A 13,463-nucleotide genomic window follows, 5' to 3' on the forward strand; every position below is an offset into this window, starting at 1 on the left:
TCTTTTTAAAAACAATTTTGGTATATATTTCTCACAAAATAAACTTCCCTCATTCAGAGGACACAATGTGGTGAGTTTGGGCACATGTAGGCACCCATTAAACCACCACCATCAACAAGAGCCAGAACCTTCCATCACCCACAAAGAGTCCTGTGTCCTCTGCAGTTGGTTGCTTTCTGTCACTATAGATTTGTTTGCATATAGTCTTTTTGAATTCTGCTGACAACCTTGTGAAGTAAACATCATCTCCGTTTTATAGGTTCAAACATAAGCTGGGCCAGCTCAGGCAAGGTGCCCCAGCTTCTTCCAGCCCATACACAAAGTAGCCATCTGAGTGCCTCTGCCTGAGTGGGTATCAGGGTCAGCACTTCTCAAGTTCTCAGGAACTTAGCCCCTTCTGGGCTTTCTGAGGTCCTGGAAAGTCTGTTACAATCTTAGTTAAAACACCATATAAAAGTGGACATGTTTCTAGACCTCTGACAGCCTCAGGTCCTCCTGAGGACCAGCATAGTACCTTTTGAGACTCTCGTGAGCATCACATAAGATTATCCATATAGAAAGCATAGATGGAGCCCGGGCATCCCTCAGGAACCTTGTCATCAGGGAGGCAGCATTCATTCGTCCACCCATCCATTGACTGATTTGGCTAATGCATATTAAGTACCTACTAAGTTCCAGCACTACTGCACACAGTAGGTCTACGATACCAAGTGTGGGGAGACATGGCCCTGGTTCCTTGGAGCCCATAGTTAATGCTCCATATGTGTTAACTATTGTCTTTAGCAGTGCCACGTTAGTCTGGGTCCATGTAAAGTTACAAAGGAAGGTGTGTGAGACGGCGAGATTGATGTGGAATGCTGTCATGTCAGGAACACACAGAAGAAGAAGCACAGAAGAGAGAGAGCGGTGTGTCCTCTCAGTTTCCCACATGGAGTCAGTTCAGAAACACACATGGCAGAGGAAATGTGAAGAACTCTCTTGAGGAAAATTGAAGGCAATCCAAGGATTGTTTTACAAGAATAAAAATCTTTGCTTGGGGAATACTCCTTGGGTTGAAATGAAAATATTTGTGAAACGTGATGTCATGTGTTTACCCTGTTCTGCTTTACTGAAGGGGAAAGTCGAGATGACATTGGAGGTCCTCAACGAGAAGGAGGCAGACGAGAGGCCAGCTGGGAAGGGGCGGGATGAACCCAACATGAACCCCAAGCTGGACCCACCCAAGTGAGAGGCCCTCTTTGTTCTCCTGGTTGTCTGATCCCCAAACACCTGTGGTTTGAAAGCCCCCCTTCTAATTCTGAATGGAATAGATTAGCTGCTGTCCTAATTCTGTACTTGAAAGTGGGCCTTGGAGTGGGGGGTGCAGAGAGGTGGGCGATCTGGCTGCATTTTAACTGTTCTCCTTCCCCACAAACCAAAGCTCCGTGTCCTCAGCATGTTAGGAGGCTGTACAGGGTCCCTGAGCCTTTCTCAGCCAACTACAGAGAATAGCATCTTTTTCCTGGCTTTATAAATGTTATGATTATTCCTGAAACTGTGTTATGCTCTGAGGCAAATCAGTCCCTCCCGAATTGGGTAGGTGATACTCTATTTCTGCATTTCAGCCGACCCGAGACCTCCTTCCTCTGGTTCACAAACCCTTGCAAGACCATGCGGTTCATCGTGTGGCGCCGGTTTAAGTGGGTCATCATCGGCCTGTTCATCCTACTCATCCTGCTGCTCTTCCTGGCTGTGCTCCTCTACTCCTTGCCGGTAGGAGGCCCGGACCTCTTGTCTCGGCTCTGTGTGAGGGTGGACTGGACCTGGGCATCTAACTGTGTTTGCCTGGACCACTGCTTAGAACAATGGGCTCTGAGCAGTTCTAGTGTCGGGACGGTTCTGCTTCTGGAAAATCTATTTGAAGTGTCCAGTGACTAGAATTGCATTCTCAGGGCTTCACAAATCACAGGCAGAACTTTATGGTCTGGGGGGAAAAAAAAAACAAACATTGACTGGGAATTGGAGGAGAAAGCACTTAGGACTTCATATCGCGTTTATTTGGCACCTGGGCAGTGTTTCCAGCTAACCTTCCTGCCTTCAAGCTTTATTGTTCTAAACCATCCTGCACCCTAACTCCTTGCCCTGGTATTTGAAGATCCCCAATCCTGACTTATTAAGGTCTCTACAAACCCCATACTCTATACAGCTACAGAGTTGACCCCAAATATTTATTGCACTTACCTATCTGAATCCCTTTTCCCAGTTTGTCGATCCAAATCTCATTCTCTAAAGCCCACGTCACATATAAGCTCTCCTTAAATTTCACATGATCACCCTGGTGATAACTGGTACAAGAGCTAGCCATGTGCATAGAAGTTGCACCTTCATTCCTCCACTCAGGGAATTATTGAGCATCTACTGTAGCCTAAGAGTTAGGATGTAGAGGTAACCAAGGCATGATTTCTGCCCATGAGCACTCCATACCCTGGGATCAACCAGGCATACGATCAAGTACATTCCTGTGGGAAGCAAGCTGTTATTGAGCAAATGACCACAAAGAGCCCATTGCTGAGGATGTTTTCATCAAGGGGAAGGAGAGTGGCATTTTAAACTCAGTTTGGTGAATGGTGAAGGAATGGTCGGCCCAGGCAGAGGAGATCATGGGCAGCAGCAAGGTATGAGGCACTGATAGCTGAGAAGACATTCAAAAACTCTTGCTCCAATTCATATTAATCACAATACACATGATTTTGCGCTTAGTTACGTAGTCCTACAGGCACACTAGGACTGTTTGTTTCAGTGTTGGGGATCAAACCCAGGGCCCGAACATGCCAGGCACCCCCTCTACCTTGAGCTATGCTCCAGTCCAGTAGCAGCTTTATGTTTTCATTGCCCCCATATAATACTTCCATTTGCCAGTTGTAGAAAGTCCAGTCCATCTTTTTCCCGACTTATATTCTATGGACATAGACCAGTGGTTCTCAACTGGGGGTAGGGTGTTGTTCCCTCAGAGGACATTTGGCAAGCTCTGGAACCACTTTGGTTGTCATAATTGGGGGGATTTTCTGGCATTTAGTATGGAGAGACCAGGGATGCTGCTCAACGTCTTGCAGGGCACAATAAGTGCCACTGCAAAGAGCCATCTGGTCCTGAATGTGAGTAGTGCCAGGACTGAGAGATCTTAACTTAAATGTGTTTTTAAAATTTATTTAACATTTTAGATATATAAAAGCTATATAACATTTCATATAAATATGTACACACACAAACGTACTCTTTTATGTGCTGTTTCTATTTCCTTTCTAGAACTATTTATCAATGAAAATCGTAAAGCCAAATGTTTAATAAAAAGTGAAGACAACTTCTCACAAGTCCTCCAGCAACGAGGGAATCCTGTCTCCACTTACGGACCAAATCTGCATCTGATTTGGTTGGTGGCAGAAGCTCCAGCCTAGCAGCAACCTACACTACTTGACCACACTAAATCCTGGAAAGTCAGGCCAACGAGCAACAATTTTACCTTGTTACCTTTCAAAGTATTAAAAGTTATATTTTCTAAAGTTTTAGTCCTATTTTTAAGAGTATTTTTTCAAGGTGGCTGGTTCCATTTATGTGTCCTCCATTCCTTGATTCAAGTTTTGGAAATTGCTGGAATGGAATTTGAAAATTTCCATATCTTGACACCATAGATTTCTTATCTGTAATCAGGAAAAAAGACTGCATTATAAAAACAGCTAGAATGGAGTAATTCTTCCTTATGTCACAAACCACTGTTATGATATTTTGTATGAATAAACATCATGAGACTCTCTTCAATCTCTGTGATGAATGCAAATAAAACTATTTCACTTTTTACACATAGTTGTTTGTTCTATCTGTGGGCCAAGCTGGGAAGGAGGAAGTTTCTAGCCCAGTGGTCTCAGTGGACCAAATGCCATGGCACACCACTTGACCTTAAAATGTGCTGCAAAATTTTGGCCAGTGGGTCCAACTGAGGCTAATATAATATATAATAAAATCTAACACTTATTAAAGGTTCTTAATCAGGGCATAGCATCATTGTAAGTTGATGTTTATTAACTCAATTGGATCCTCAAGGTAATCTTACAAACTTAGGAAACATAATTAAATCCATGTTATAGTTGCTTTTTGTTGTTGTTATTGTTTTTGTTTTTTGTGGTGCTGGGGATTGAACCCAGAGCTTTGTGCATGCAAAGCAAGTACTCTACCAACTGTGCTATATGCCCAGCCCAGTTTTTTGGTTTTGTTTTTGTTTTTAATGAAGCACAAAGAGTTTAAGTAACTTGCCCAAGGTCGCACAACCAATAAGTGATACAGCTGGGATTTGAAGCCAGGTACTCTGGATTCTTTTTCTCAACATCTCTTAATCACAACAATGTCTCCTCAGAGGGAGGTTAAGAGAAACATAGAATTGAGGTGCTTAGATAATGAATGACAGGAGCAGCACAATGTGACTCCCTGCCAGCACCAAAGACAGCCAGCATGCTTGTGAGAACATTGTTTGTTGACTGACATATTAAGAGACCAGCGTGAAATCAGAAAATGGTTCTATTTAAACAGCAACCTAGGGCTGAGGGGAGCAAGAAATGGTGTGATAATGATAATGCTTTTAGACGTTTTAGACTAACTGATACTACAAAGACTACTGTGTTGGCATTATTACTAAGGTGTTGCACTTTTTTTTTTTTTTTCCATATGGAGGATCAAACCCAGGGCTTCGTGTATGGTGGCAAGTTAGGCAAGTGTTCTGTCACTGAGCCACATCCCCAGTCCACATTTCTGATATTTTAATTCCCTTCAGAATTCTGCCAAAAGTCTTAGCAAAGCATGTTCAGTCACAAAGATGTTGAAAGTCAGGTACAGGGATACTCACATGTAATCCCAAAGACTGAGTCAGAAGGTTGCAAATTTGAGACCAGCCTGAGCAATTTAACAAGACACTCAGGTACTTGGTGAGACCCTGTCTCAAAATAAATAATGAAAAGGACTGGGGATGTAGCTCAGTGGTAAAGTGTCCCTGGGTTCAATTACAATACCAAAACAAAAAAACAAACAAAAAAAAATTAAAAGACACAGCCCTAACTGAATGGGCAAGTTCGCCATGCCCCATGAACTTTGTACCCTCCTTCCAATGAGTCTGCTCATGTCATCCACCTGCATGGAGCATAACCTTCAACTTCATACCTTAACTTCATGTCAGAACTCCTGCCCTCCTCGCAGTTCCATTCAAATATCACCTTCTCCTTAACACTCCTTAGGTTCCAAAGTGATCCCTCAATCTCAGAAGCAGACAAAACAGTATAGCCTTTCTGGAGAAATATGTATATTAAAAGCCTTAAAAACATTGGGTGTGAGAGTGCACGCCTGTAATCCTAGCAATCTGAGAGATTGAGGAAGAAGAAAGGCCAGCCTAAGCAACTTAGTGAGACCCTGTCTCAAAATGAAGAATAAAAATGTTCATGTATACAGGGAAACATTGAATATATGGTAAAAAATAACATGTATTAGTGCAAAAATGAAAAAGCATCACTTTTTCTAGTTTTTTTTTTTTTTTTTTGGTCCTTGGGTTTGAACTCAGGGGCACTCAATCACTGAGCCACATCCCCAGCCCTATTTTATGTTTTATTTAGAGTCAGGGTCTCACTAAGTTGCTTAGCACCTCGCTTTTGCTGAGGCTGGCTTTGAACTCACAATTCTCCTATCTCAGCCTTTCCAAACCACTGGGATTACAGGCATGCGCCATCACGCCAGGCCACCTTTTCTAGTTTTGTTACTAGCATAGGAAAATGCCTCGTGTATGAGCAATAAATAAAGAAAATACAAATTTACATTAAATAAGGACACAAATGTGTGTATGTATGTAAAGAAATGCATCAAAATAGTAGAGATACCAAGAGTTTATGCAAAATTTGTTTGTGTGCATACTTATGTAATAAATTATGTTAGTCAACATTGGAGGGTCACTTTTTCTTCCTATAAAACTATGAACTGAAGTTTGACAAACATTGCTATCCTTTGTTTCACCTGGTGACCATGTAGATATGGCTCATCTTCACAACTAATGTAAGATCCTTGAGGACAGAAGTAACGCTTGTGAAATCTGCACATGAGGGCGTCACAGAGCAGCAGACTTGGCTTTGCTTCCAGGACCACGCCTTAGACTCATCCAGCACATGAGCAAAATCATGCTACCTCAACCGATTGAGGTGAAGACTAAATGGAATCCCTTACATAAAATGCCTTTACCAATATGGAAGGTCAAGAGGTGCTCAATATGAGGTAGCTTTGGGTGTGACATGAGACTCCGTAAAGTCAGATGTCTTAGTTCCAAAAGCAGAACTAAGAACAGGGGTTTTTTTTCCCCCTCTATCCAGGTGAACTTTCAACAGGAAACAGGATCACCAGATTGAAGGAAAGCAAAAACCAGATAAAAGTCTGTTTCCTACCTTCCCAAGACCCAAAGGAAGGAAAAAGGACCCCAAGTTCAGTGGGTAGGAAAAGAGCTCTTAGCCAGGCACAGTGGTACACGCCTGCAATCCCAGAGGCTCTGAGGCTGAAGCAGGAGGATTGAAGGTTGGAAGCCAGCCTCAGCAATTTAGCAAGACTGGAAGCAACCTAGGGACACCCTGACTCAAAATTATTTTTTTTTTAAAAAAAGGGGGGGCTGGGGATGTTGCTCAGTGGTTAAGCACCCCGAGTTCAATCCCTATATCGAAAAAAGAAAAGAAAAGGAAAAAACAGAAAGCGGTCAGCTTTTGCCACTGCAGGCCCTGCTGTGCAGGTTCCCAGGGGGTTCCGTGGGAGCAGGCACTGGCATTGTTCCAGTGGAACAGAAGGTGTATATCCTGTTTGTTACTTTGGACTTTCCAATAGACCCATTTTGGAGCTGACTGGAAGATACTCTGGCTCTTGTTAAGAAGGGCCAGCTACCCACGGGTGATGCCCCAGGCATCCATATCCTTCCAGCTTTTTCAAGTCGCATTGTACCTATACCCACATTACTACTCTCTAACAACATCCATCATTGTGCTTAGACCTTACCTGAAGGTCTGCAGCTTACCATTCATTTAGGTGACACCCTAAGGACGAAAGGGAGACAGTACTTTTTTTTTTTTTTTAATTGGCATCTTCTTCGAGCAAAAGTAACTTCACAAAAGAGCATTGTTCGAGGCCAAGATGTCATTTTAAATTTTTTACCATGAGTACGGCACTGGCACAGACCAATCAGAATGGATGCTTCAACACATCACAATAGATAAAGGCTATTAAAAATGAAACAAACAAAAACCTTGAGCGACCATGCCAGTATGCACAGGCTGAATCTTAGCCTTCGTTCCAGGGAGCCCTGCCAATAGGCTCTCCACAGTGTCTCACTCAAGAAACAGCTGCTGAGTGGGCGAAGGAATGGCTGAAAGGAGTCTTTTCCTTCGTTGTTGTCTTCACTGTTACCAAAATGGAATCCATGAGTGTCCATCCTTTGAGTAAAGGGCAGCAAAGCTCTGTTAGGAATGAAATATTTCCATGCAGAACACTGAGCTGGGCTTTCTGGATACACCTCCACCCACCTTCTCCCCCAGAAAAAGCTTCATCTTGTCAAAGGATAATGGTCCCTCAATTGAGGTTGTAAGCTGCCTGGTGACCTAGAAATGATAGCTAAAAGCTGGAACTAATCATAGTCCAGTCAGATTGTTGCTTCACTATGAATTAAATAACACTTAGTCCTAACTGATGGTAGCAAGTGTCACCATTAACATCGGAGCCTTCATTAGGAAAATAAATCTCCATCAATGCCATGGGGTGACGGGGAACTGAAAATTCTGACAGGCGAACACTTGATGTTGTTTTGTTCTTCATTTTAAGGCGGCAGGGCAGGGAAGGGGGCGGATGTCACAATTAGACATTCATGTTGCTTTAAAGAGCTATTTGAAAAGTAGACGGAGTTCTGAAATCTATTTTGGAGCAGAAGGGAGCCGAGCTGTTTGGTTTTCCAGGTGCTGGCCCAGTGGCAGCTCTTTGCCCCTCCAAGTTCACCCTGGCTCAGAGGGCTGTTTGCTCAAGGACCTGAGCTGACTGGTTTCAGGAGGGGAGCAGATGTTATTACAAACACTAGAAGGTACGTGCACTTTCCAGAAACTGCCCGTTCCGTTCAGGGAGACACAGATAGAGCTAGCACAAAGTACAACTTGCCTAAACCACCAGTGAGAGTGATTTCAAAGCTTAAAAACCCCTCTGATTTAAATGTTTCTTGCTAAATAGATTCCTTTGGTGAGGCCGATACCTCCAGTACCCTGAGCCATATGCACGCTGCTTCTGAAGGCAGATGGGAATTCCAGTCGGGAGAATGCTTTTGACGGTCTGCTGGATGTGGAAAGAGTTCATAACGGAGTCGATGTGATGTTGTAAATAGATTAAGCACCCGCCATCTCTGCAGCTCAGTCCTGTGTTTGTTCAGCGCTGAATGAAAACTCCCTAATCTTGCTTAGGTTAAACATGATGAGGTCCCGAGGCAGATCAAAGGCAGGCTACTTTTCCCTTGGATATACATCCATGAAATGAAACGCCAGAGTTCATGAAGTTCAACAAAAACACGAAAGAAACGTGTAACTCGGACTAACTGCAAAACCCAACTAGTCGGGGACATAATGAAAAACGCAGGCCCGCCATGTGTCCAGGCTCACTCCTACTCCAGGGGTGTGGGCTTATGGGAGATGCAGACTCCAGGTTTTTGCCATTTGAATCAACTGAACAAATATATAATTTAAAAAAAAAAAAAACTATGGATTTTTTTTTTAAGAGAGGCTCCTTCACATGACACCGAATGCTTCTCAGGGTAACCCAATTTTGCCAAAATTTATCTCAGCTTCTTAAAAAGGCTCTTTCAGTCCTTGACTAGTATTAATGGGCTACTTCCATGTGTTTTCACAAAATCCTACAGCCAAACCTATAATCCTCTCCCATCATATTTCAGCAAAGTCCTGCCCTGGTAATTATCAGAAAGAGGACCAGGAATATCCAGCTGGATTCCGACGCGGCACGGCAGCCTCTCAGATGAGGTTTCACCTGGGTCAATGGGATAAACAAAATAAATTGATGGAATCCTGTCTTAGAGCAGCAAGAGCCGGGGTCAGGGGATTCCAGACGTCTGGAAGCCTGTGAGCTCACCCCAGCTTGGTCACGATGTAACCCTGTGACTTGGGGCATCTCCTCTGGGGGCCTCCATTCCCTCGTTTGTGAAAATAAGTCCCGAAATTAAATGATCTTGTCGGCCCCCACATGGTTTTATGGTTATACTTCTCTGCAACTCTGTTTCCTTGTATGTAAAATTGGGATAATAACCATCGTAGAAGCTTCATAGATTGTGAAGATAAAATGATTTAAAATATGCAAAGGAAGCCGGGCACCATGGTGCATAACTATAACCCCAGCTCCCCTGGAGGCTGAGGCAAGAGGATTACAAGTTCAAGGACAGTCTCAGCAATGTCCGGAGACTCTGTGGGCTGGGGATGCAGCTCAGTGGTAGAGCTCTGGCTCTAGGGTGGGGGTGAGATCTTTCCCTTTTCATCTTAGTCATTATCATCATTATTAGGGAACAAGATCAGCTAAACAAGTATAGTTCACAAGGGGACAGACGTGTTCTGCCTTTGAACTGAAGCCTTAGAAAGGGAATGCAAATCATCCCTATCCCAAATGAATCTGATTTTCCCTCAAGTCTTAACTGTACAATCCTAATTAAAGAAAGCAGGTAGATGCTGGGAGTGTAGCTTCATGCTAGAGCATCAGCTTAGCATGCAGGAGGCCATGGGTTCAATCCTTAGCACAAAAAGAAAAGGAAATTTTTCCCCCAGATTAAAAGTAGGATTTTATGATACAGCAATTCTACTTCTGGGTGCATATCCAAAAGGAAAGAAAGCAAGGACTTGAAGAGATCTTTGTCTTCATATCCACAGCAACATTATTCACAATAGTAAATCAATGGAAGCAGCCTGCTGTAGACTGAAAGTTTGTGCCTCCTCACCGCCAAAATTCATATACTGAAATCCTAACCCTGAAACTTCGGTCATTAAGAAGTGGAACCTCTGGGAAGTGAGTAGATTATGTGCGTGGTGGCCTCAAGATTAGTGAGGATTAGTGTCCTTATAAAAGAGGCTCAAGACAATTTAATGAGACTCTGTTTCACAAAATAAAAAGGTTGACTATGTAGTTCAATGGTAGAGCACCCTTGGGTTCAATTCCCAGTACCACAAAATAAAACAATAATAAAAGAGGCCCAGGAGTAGACCCTTTTCCTTCCCCCATGTGAAGACACAGTAAGAAGGTAGCAAGTCCTTACCAGACAGAGCATCTGCTGGTGCCTGGACCTCAGACTTCCCAACCTCCAGAACTGTGAGAAGCTCATTTCTGCTGTTTTTAAGCCAGCCTGGCTAGGGTATTCTGGTGTATCAGCCCAAGTGTTTCATTGATGGTAGAATGGATAAATAAAATTCGGTATCTATGTACAATAGAAAATTATTCACCCTTAAAAAGGAAGAAAATTCTGACACATACTACAACATGGATGAGCCTTAAAGATATGCTAAGTGAATAAGCCAGACTCCAAACAACAAATATTATATGATTCCACTTATACGTGGTCAATTGAGTAGTCAAATTCATAAGACAGAAAATAGAATGGCAGCTTCCGGGGGGAGGGGGGGGACAGATGGAGGAAAGGGGAGTTGTTTAATGGGTACAGAGTTTCAATTTTGCAAGATGAAAATGTTCTGCGGCTGAATGAAGGCGATGTTTGCACAACAGCATGAATGTACCTCATGTCACTGAACTGCACACTTAAAAGTGGTAGATTTCATTTTATGCATATTTTAACACACACACAAATATGACTAAGTAAATGAAGTCTCCAATTCCTATGAATTTAGAGACTTAACTTTTTCTCCTAATCCCTACATAAAAGTAGGTCCTCAGGCCTCAGGGAACAGGTAACATTGCTAACTGTCAAACAGGTGAACCCTGTCTCAAAGGTCACTACAGGCCTTTTGACTGCTAACTCCAGCACCCCAGAGACAGGTGGTTTGACCAAAATTGTCTTTTAAAAAAATAGCTGCTGGGCTGGGGACATGGTAGAGTGCTTGCCTAGCATGCACAAAACCCTGGATTCCATCCCCAGCATCAAAAAAAATTTGTTTTTTAATTTTTTAATAATTAGCAAAGGGTATGAACATATTTAATACCCTGCAAATGTATTGGCAATTGCTTCCTTAAAACATAGAACACATTTACACATACACAACCCCTGCAGAGTCTGAGAGGGTTCAAGCCAGACCTGATGGCCTTTCCTCAGCCTCTCTCCATCCCTGTGGGGGGCCTTTCCCAAGCTCTGATGGCTGGACCTCAAGAGCAGCATGGGGAGAAGAGGGGCTGCCACAGGTCTGCTCTGAGGACCTCCTATGGGGACAATCGTCTCTCCGCTGTGTCTGGAGAGGCAGAGAAATCCTCCAATACCCTTCAAAAAAGAAAATGTACTTGGACACTTTTCACTTAAGAATGTGATTTCTACTAAAGAAACCCTCAATGCACTTAAAATACCCTGAGCAAGGATCCCCAACCAGTAAACGAAGAACTACAAAACAGTTTTTAGAGTCTCACCAATTTTTAAACTTCATATTTCTTTTAAAAAGAGGAGGAAGGAGCTTCAAGTAGCTTGAAAGAAAGAATTAAAAAGAAGAAGAAGAAGAAAGCAAATATGTCCATTCTGAGTCAAGACAGTCACTCAGATTTCGGTTTGAAAAGTGATTTGGAATTTTCAGAAAACTCAAGGAAAAACTGCCATATGGTTGTGTTTACCCTGGTTGGTAAAAACATACAGGTACTCAAGAAAGGGAAAATAAAGTTACTTCTTCTACCAAATAATAATAAAAATGTCCACTGTGGATCTGAGAAAAGTTCCTACATTTGCTAAGTTTGCAATCAATGTCAGTTGGTATTATTATTACTATTTGTAGAGTACAGAAGTTCTTCTTATAATGACTTTTAATAAAAGTCAGAGCATACCAAACACACAATCCTTTGAAGGATAATGTTGATATGGCTGACATATGTACCTACTAGGAAGAATTTAGCCTTTAAATTCTTTCCCAAATATTATGCATTTCCACCAGACTTTGGATAATGAGCTGGGTGGTGAACAGATCAAAGCCTGGCTCTCTGGGGAGGTCTGGCCTCCAGGTCCTTTGCTGCAGACTGGGGACATCTCTGTGAACCCTGCATACAGATGGAAATGGCATCCAGGGGTCGCACTGGAGGAGTGGCAGTCCTCTGTGCACTGAAGTGGGTCCTAGCCAGTGAAGTGGCCATGGGCCCTGTCAGTCTCTGACAGTTGTCCCTGTTTCAGATGTTGACTCTTGCCATTAGCACCCCTTCTTACTTCGGGTCTGGTCACATGCCCGGCACCTGTTGTCCAAAGGCTGACTCCTTCAGAACTATATGATGATGTAAAAATGCAAATGATAAGGGCTGGGGTTGTGGCTCAGCTGTAGAGCACTTGCCTCGCATGTGCGGGGTCCTGGGTTCCATCCTCAGCACCACATAAAAATAAATGAATGGAATAAAGGTATTGTGTCCAACTACAACTAAAAAAATAAATAAATATTTTCTTAAAAATGCAAATGATAGTGACTCTAGTTCCTCAGCAATACTCCTGACATCAGACCAAAGATACTAGTTCTGGAGACACACTAAAAGCTGATTGGGGGTAAGAAATGTAGCTTAATGGTAGAGCACTTGCCTAATATGCCTGAGGCCCTGGGTTCCATCCCAATACTGGGGAAAAAAGAAAAGAAAAAGAAAGGTGGGTCAGATTGCTTTTAATCTGCATTTTGGAATAGAAATCCCAAAAAAGCAAATATAGCTCTTTTTGGTGATAAGTTCCCAGTAATTAGTGTCACCAGCTCATCTGGGGGTTCTTTTGCTCAATCTGCGATAAAAATCATGAAGAGGCCATCAATGCCATCTGAACAAAGCATTACTGGGGTCTGTGCACAGACAGTGCAGGGGGTAGGGTTCCCAGCCTGCTGAGGATGCAGGTAGCAAAGCTTCTATAGATCCAAAGGGTAGACTCCCACGGGCGCGGTCGGCTGTTGCACATCCCATCAGGATTTCTCCAATCTTGTCAAATCTTTGCACTTGACACAGCAATCTTCACAGGCCTTAGTTTCTCATCTGTGCTCTGCTGGCAAAGGATGACAGAGGTGCTCACTACCGCCAACCCAGAAAGGTCATGTATTGGTCAGGTTCTCGCCTGTTGCACCTGTGGGGATTGTGGGACAGCAGCTCCTGAACCTGGTCAATGCTGAAACTTATTATTATTATTATTATTATTATTATTATTATTATTATTATTTTTAAAGCAGCTTGCCTTACAAGGGAGACGTTGCTAACAAAGGAGAACAAAGCCCTCCCTGCTTTGT

General features: G+C 43.0%; 1 protein-coding gene across 2 annotated transcripts in view; it reads left to right on the top strand.

The window, feature by feature from the left end:
* The window catches only part of Myof (myoferlin), a 151,247-nt gene extending 147,411 nt beyond the window's left edge, over window positions 1–3,836 (top strand). For both annotated transcript variants that reach the window (XM_078037972.1, XM_078037965.1), the window contains 3 exons: window positions 1,115–1,224; window positions 1,605–1,752; window positions 3,286–3,836. In XM_078037972.1, coding sequence (XP_077894098.1) covers window positions 1,115–1,224; window positions 1,605–1,752; window positions 3,286–3,324 — 297 coding nt within the window. In that variant the 3' untranslated portion in view covers window positions 3,325–3,836. The remainder of the gene's footprint in view (window positions 1–1,114; window positions 1,225–1,604; window positions 1,753–3,285) is intronic.
* Window positions 3,837–13,463: the final 9,627 nt, after the last annotated feature.

This window comes from Ictidomys tridecemlineatus, chromosome 1 (assembly GCF_052094955.1).
Source record: "Ictidomys tridecemlineatus isolate mIctTri1 chromosome 1, mIctTri1.hap1, whole genome shotgun sequence".
NCBI lineage: Eukaryota > Metazoa > Chordata > Mammalia > Rodentia > Sciuridae > Ictidomys > Ictidomys tridecemlineatus.